We start from the raw sequence: 5,355 nt of genomic DNA, 5'->3' as shown, positions 1-5,355 counted from the left end.
ACGTTTACTTTGAAAATATTCCATCATCTCAAAAAGTTCTAGTCTAAACGATCATCAATGGTATGGCTTCCTTTACAACTGTTCCAGTGTTGATTTTCTTGTTATGTTGTCACGTCAAGAGCTCCAGTCTCACTTTCCTCTTTACTCTGTTGACTTTATGAAGTCCAGCAGTATAGTGCTTGAACCCTCAGCTTCTTTCTAAAATCGTCAAAAACTTGTAATCCTGTTAGATTTCAGCAAACAGAATTCATTCAGACAAGTGTGCTCAACCAAAGGTTTTATTGAGGCACCCGATAGTTGAGAATGAAAACTCACAAGCTCTCTCAAAGAACCAATGTAAAAGTACAGTAACCCGGCCATGACAATTCCTGTTTTACCCAGATGGGTATTTGATATTCTAAATAACATAAACAAGAAAATAATTCATTTCAAAAGTCTAAAATCCTCTCGTCTGCAATTAAACAGCTAAACATACTGCTAGAATATTGATATTTTTCCACGGTGCATGGTTATTAAAATTTATTCCCCTTTCAGAAAAAAGGAATCACGATTGTCCACCAAGATGGACTTATGAATTTCCACGTAATTTTAACGGAGCTACAATTCTTTTCTCTAAGGCTACCACTGCAATCACAAATCACAGAAACCCACAGGTTCTTTTACCAAGGATAATATTTTAAATGTTAAAACAGTTACCACACGTAAATTTAAAAATAGCAGAGCTGCAATAAACAGATTCTTTTTAAATCTCTGGTAAATATTTAAAAAAAAGTTAAAGTACTTTTCTTTAAAATCATGCCACTTCTTTCCAAACTAAAATCTGAGGCAATCCACATGCGACAGAAGGCACTATGTATCTGTATTAACCCGTCAAATGCCTGTATTTTGGGAACCTGAGAGGTGGTAGTTAACCAAACCTTTCCCCGTAGTGCCTGCAGAGGGAGAGGGTGGGAGAGAGGAGATGATTTTCACTCTGTTCACTTGAGGAAGAAAATAAACACCGACAAAACCCTCAAATGATAAAGTTACGATTCAGCACTGGAAGGGTTCAACACTAGTACCGAAGGTCTACCGACAGCTTCAGTAATGCTGATGGATGGAAGAATTTTTTCATGATGCCCTGAAGTTTAATAAAATGCCATCTGTAGGTCAGTTGTCCCCTGGGGTTGCTCCAAAATTGAACGCTGTGGGAACTGGTGCAGTTATGTCAAACTTATAGCCACCCTGTCCTTCAATTTTCTTGGATTCTAAGAAAATGAAAGAAAATGAAATATTGAACAGAATTCAAACCTGAAATGGGAGAAGACTTAAATCATACAATTATAGCATATTCGTCATCTTCCAAAAATCCATCTGGAAAATCTCAATACTAAGTTAGTTTAAATTTTATTGTTAAATTTAAAAACACCAAGGAAATGGATAAAGGAGTCACTCATGAACCAGATTTCAGCTTTGTTCATTCTGCTTTTATTGGAATTCTGAAACATGCCTGCGGTTGTCTTCTCCTCTATTCCCACTAGTTCATTAATGTCAAATAAATTTGACTCAGCTCAATCTATAAAAATTTCTCCTGCACTGAATACCAAAATAGCATTGTCCTCAGATGTTCAAGCAGTCTGGCACAAATTACAAGTAATCAAAAATTACAGTACTGAGTAACTTTTTCAGAAATGGGAAGTTAACAACATTTGCCTCTGGTACTACGTTGCAAAGAAAATTTGTCAGCCATTTCCAATTGGGTTTTCAAAGCTCGCCAACGATAGACATATTCTAATACAATTTAAAGTCTGAACTTTTCCTCAAATCTTCAATCGTGAAAATAAAAATTCATCATATCTAGTTCAAAAATGATGTTATCTTCTATGATTCCCAAGGCAATTTGTTAGGATTTTCGGAGTGAAGAATGAGGAATCATGGAATGGCAGCCAATACAGCCAGTAGAAATCCTGGCAACAAAACCCTGGATTGACTTGTAGATGCCCTGACTCATTTGGAGGCTGAACATTTTGCCATATGAAATGATGTAAAAGCTAAAACAGCATACAGGCAAAACACTGAAAGGCATATGCATAAACACTAGTCACATTTAAAATCGGAGGAAGAGTGTGACGGGGGATTATTAGTGGTTTTCACACACAAATTCCACACTTCCTGTGGAACACATCCAAAAAACATTGTCACGCAAGTTACAATGGATAAACCTTTCACATCAAAACATCTTTACCTCTTGACAGTGAGGAATCTGCTCAATATACTCATGTCAGCAGAGACAAATGATGTTTCAGTTACAGAAAAATCCCGAAAGTCCATTGGAAAGAACATCAATTTTCAGCTTGTGTGTTGTCCAATCAGTCATTTATTCAGAAAAACTAATATGAACCAAAAAACCTGTTCTGGCATTCCATAATTTCAATTATCTAATGAATAGATATTTTATTTAATTTCATCAACTTTACTTTTATTGAACCCTTTGGGGATTGAAGAGCTCTTTCAGCTTTTGAAACACACATCTACTTCTTTACTGTTACATTTGATGCCACAATGTGAATTTAGTGTTCAACACAGACTGCACGAGGTGAAAACAAAGTCAAGAACTGTCCTCAGGTTCAAGTTTCAAAGTAACACCACATACTATACTCTAATATTAAATATGGATATATACGACAATCACATACATACCAGATTGTGATCTTATAGTCACATTCGGTGAGGACTACTATCTTCTTGTGTTCATGTCCATATGTAAAACACCACCATAAAGCTCAAATTAAACAACAGAGTGCAATACAGTGTGCAGCGTGCCCTAACTCCATCCACATTGCTCTATTTATGCTGTGCATAACGATGTACAGTTCTGTAACATCATTGCAAGGTTGCACCAGGGTCCTGACACTGTTATACAACATTTACGGTAAATTTTTTCAGTAACTTGCAATCAAGTCATATAATTTCAAGTTGGACAGACAATGCAATAAGGTTTCCTGTGGAACTCACTACCAGAAATAATGGTTGCGGTGAATACCACAGATGCATTTAAGTGAATAAATGCGAGGGATAAATTAATAGACAGATGGGTAGATGTTGTGAGCTGAAGCAGGCTTGATGGAGACTTTTGTTAAGCGTAAATATCAACACAGACCAGTTGAGCCAAAAAATCTTTTATGCTGTCAGAAATTTCATTTAATTCCATGTAAGATTTTCTTAGTTTGAAACCATAGAGAAGGTTATGAGTTTTGTTAATTCCATCTATTTTCCCAGAAGCTTCCAATACTGAGAAATAAAAAGCTTTAGCAAACTTTCTCGTTTAATACTGAAATTTGAATATCATTCTAAGGATCAAGTCCACTAGTGACATCACCAGGCAATCCACAGTACTGCGGAAACTTATGTGTTACCAGTCAAAAGGAGTATATTTTAAAGCTTCCAGAGGGTGGTGAAAGGGGGAGTAGAACACATCAAGTTCCCATTTAACAGTGCTGTGTTTTATGTTGTTTTGCTTTAACAATCAGTCAAAGAGACCTTTAGAGTTGTGAGATTTTAAAAATATGCCAGGCTGATGTAGGGCCACATGATCAACACCATTTTGTAGTGGCCTCTCCCACTCCCTTTATTCACCTTTTTAATGCTGGCCCTCTGACTTACAGTTTGTTTCACTTTCTCAGTCATTTACTTCCCAATCCTTCCCCTTCAAACCTCTCACTTCCTAAATCTCCCACTTTCTACTTGCTGAACCCCTCATTCAGTGTCCCAGATCCAGATGTGATCTGAAACGGAGTCTCTGCTTGTGAAAGTACACATCAGGATTGTGCAGAACGACCAACATAATGGATGCCTTTAAAAAAAATCTCTTACTGCAAGCTAGGGTTCTGGAGACGAGGGATGAGAAGCAGAAGTGAAGGTGCTGCTAACCATGGTTTGCATCCGGGAGCTTTTACTCACCAGGGTCTGGATCATTTGTTGGATTGCTACTTGTTCCTGGCCCAATGGCATCATCTTGGAAGTAAATGCTGAAGTTTATTCAGACAGTAGACAATCTACCATTATTCCTCATTCACTTAACCTTCACGTAGAAGAAACAAGTAGTATGCAAATTGATGGTGGGGTTTAGAGGACCAAGATCTTTAGGGTGGTTTGAAAACACATATTCATGCGCTCACCAGTTTGATCCAGCAAAACACAATGCTTCAGCAGCTCCTTCTGCCTCTTGCTTGTCATTTCGAGAGCACTCATTTACAAAAAAGGGAAGCAAGGAGCAGGAGAATTTTCAAAAAAAAAAAAAAAAATCCATTAAAGCAGTCCTAACTCAGTACATCTGCACAATCAGGACCCGCACTTCCATAATCCGAGAGTTCCAAATTCGGATCGGATTTGGACTACGAAAGGAAAAGGTTGAGGAGATGGAAGCAGTGGGCAGGGAACTGGGGAAGTGGGAGGTTCGGCGAGATGGCAAGTCAAAAAGCAGTAAAGGTCGCAAGTTTGAGAGTCTGCAGCAATCAGTAAGGTCAGACAGAGAGAGACATATGGTGAGCTGGCAAGACAGGCAACCAGCAGGAGGTACTGCCAGCAGTTAGTTACAAATTTTCTTTTATATTTTTGATTTTGTCTTGGAAGTTATTTCAGTTACTCGAAATGGAATTCAGTGATATGAATCATTATAACTTAAAGGCTACGTTTCTGATGAGGAAAGTACTAGAGAACCTAACTACATTTGTAAGCTGGTTTTCATGGTAAAATGCAATTTGTTTAAAATTGTTTCACTTAAAGTTGCAATTTTCAGGGATGCAACTATCAATTTAAGTGAGGACTAATTGCATGTTCAGAGTCCAAACATTCTTAACATTTATTGCCAGTTATACTTAAAAAAAAATACAATGCTGCACTTGACACTAACCTGCTTCATTTTTCCGTTGTTCTGTCAGTGTAAAGATTTCCTGCAACTGTTTCTTCTGGTCCTCACTCAAGGGGGCAGTGAGAGTCTGATACCAGGCAGCATCTCTACTCTGTACTCCTGTAACAAAAACAACTCCAGGTTGTAAAACACACAACTCTCCCACAACAATATTGGCATCTCTCTGTCTGTAGTGCATAACATACTGGTGCAGGGGGATACCCTACTAAAAGAGAATGATTGGAGCTGTTGCTGTTAAAGGTGCTCTTTTTCTTTCTTCTGCCATCTATTGCATTTTGATGGAACGGCAAGTTAGTAGCTATGGCAGAAATGTGATTTTACAGAAAACCAGCAGATTGGTTAACTTTGCAACTTAAGACTTAGTCACTTATTTTTTCAATGGTGTAGCAGTTACAGGAAATCCTGATCAAAAAATTCACAGTTGAGACATATAATTGCGATGCTCA

At 37.8% G+C, this 5,355-nt stretch overlaps 1 protein-coding gene across 1 annotated transcript; it reads right to left on the bottom strand.

Annotated features, from left to right (window-relative positions):
- Positions 1–260: 260 nt before the first annotated feature.
- LOC125482113 (importin-8-like) lies at positions 261–5,286 on the bottom strand. Its single transcript, XM_048594110.1, has 2 exons — positions 4,892–5,286; positions 261–1,247 (listed from the first exon to the last, which is right to left on the bottom strand). Exons 1-2 carry the CDS (start codon positions 5,085–5,087, stop codon positions 1,150–1,152), a joined length of 294 nt encoding a protein of 97 aa, XP_048450067.1. The 5' UTR covers positions 5,088–5,286; the 3' UTR covers positions 261–1,149.
- Positions 5,287–5,355: the final 69 nt, after the last annotated feature.

Source organism: Rhincodon typus, unplaced genomic scaffold (genome assembly GCF_021869965.1).
Source record: "Rhincodon typus isolate 14 unplaced genomic scaffold, sRhiTyp1.1 hic_rhity00006018, whole genome shotgun sequence".
In the NCBI taxonomy this organism is placed as follows: Eukaryota; Metazoa; Chordata; class Chondrichthyes; order Orectolobiformes; family Rhincodontidae; genus Rhincodon; species Rhincodon typus.
The sequence above is the reverse complement of the archived record's forward strand: the minus strand, read 5'-3'. Positions and strand labels throughout refer to the sequence as shown.

What these genes read in the sequence shown, in the direction of transcription:
- LOC125482113 (XM_048594110.1), bottom strand. Translation starts at nt 5,087, where the DNA reads ATGCACTACAGACAGAGAGATGCCAATATTGTTGTGGGAGAGTTGTGT. An exon ending in ACAACGGAAAAATGAAGCAG is followed by an intron (nt 1,248 to 4,891) that starts GTTAGTGTCAAG and finishes TCATTTTCTTAG; the next exon opens with AATCCAAGAAAATTGAAGGA.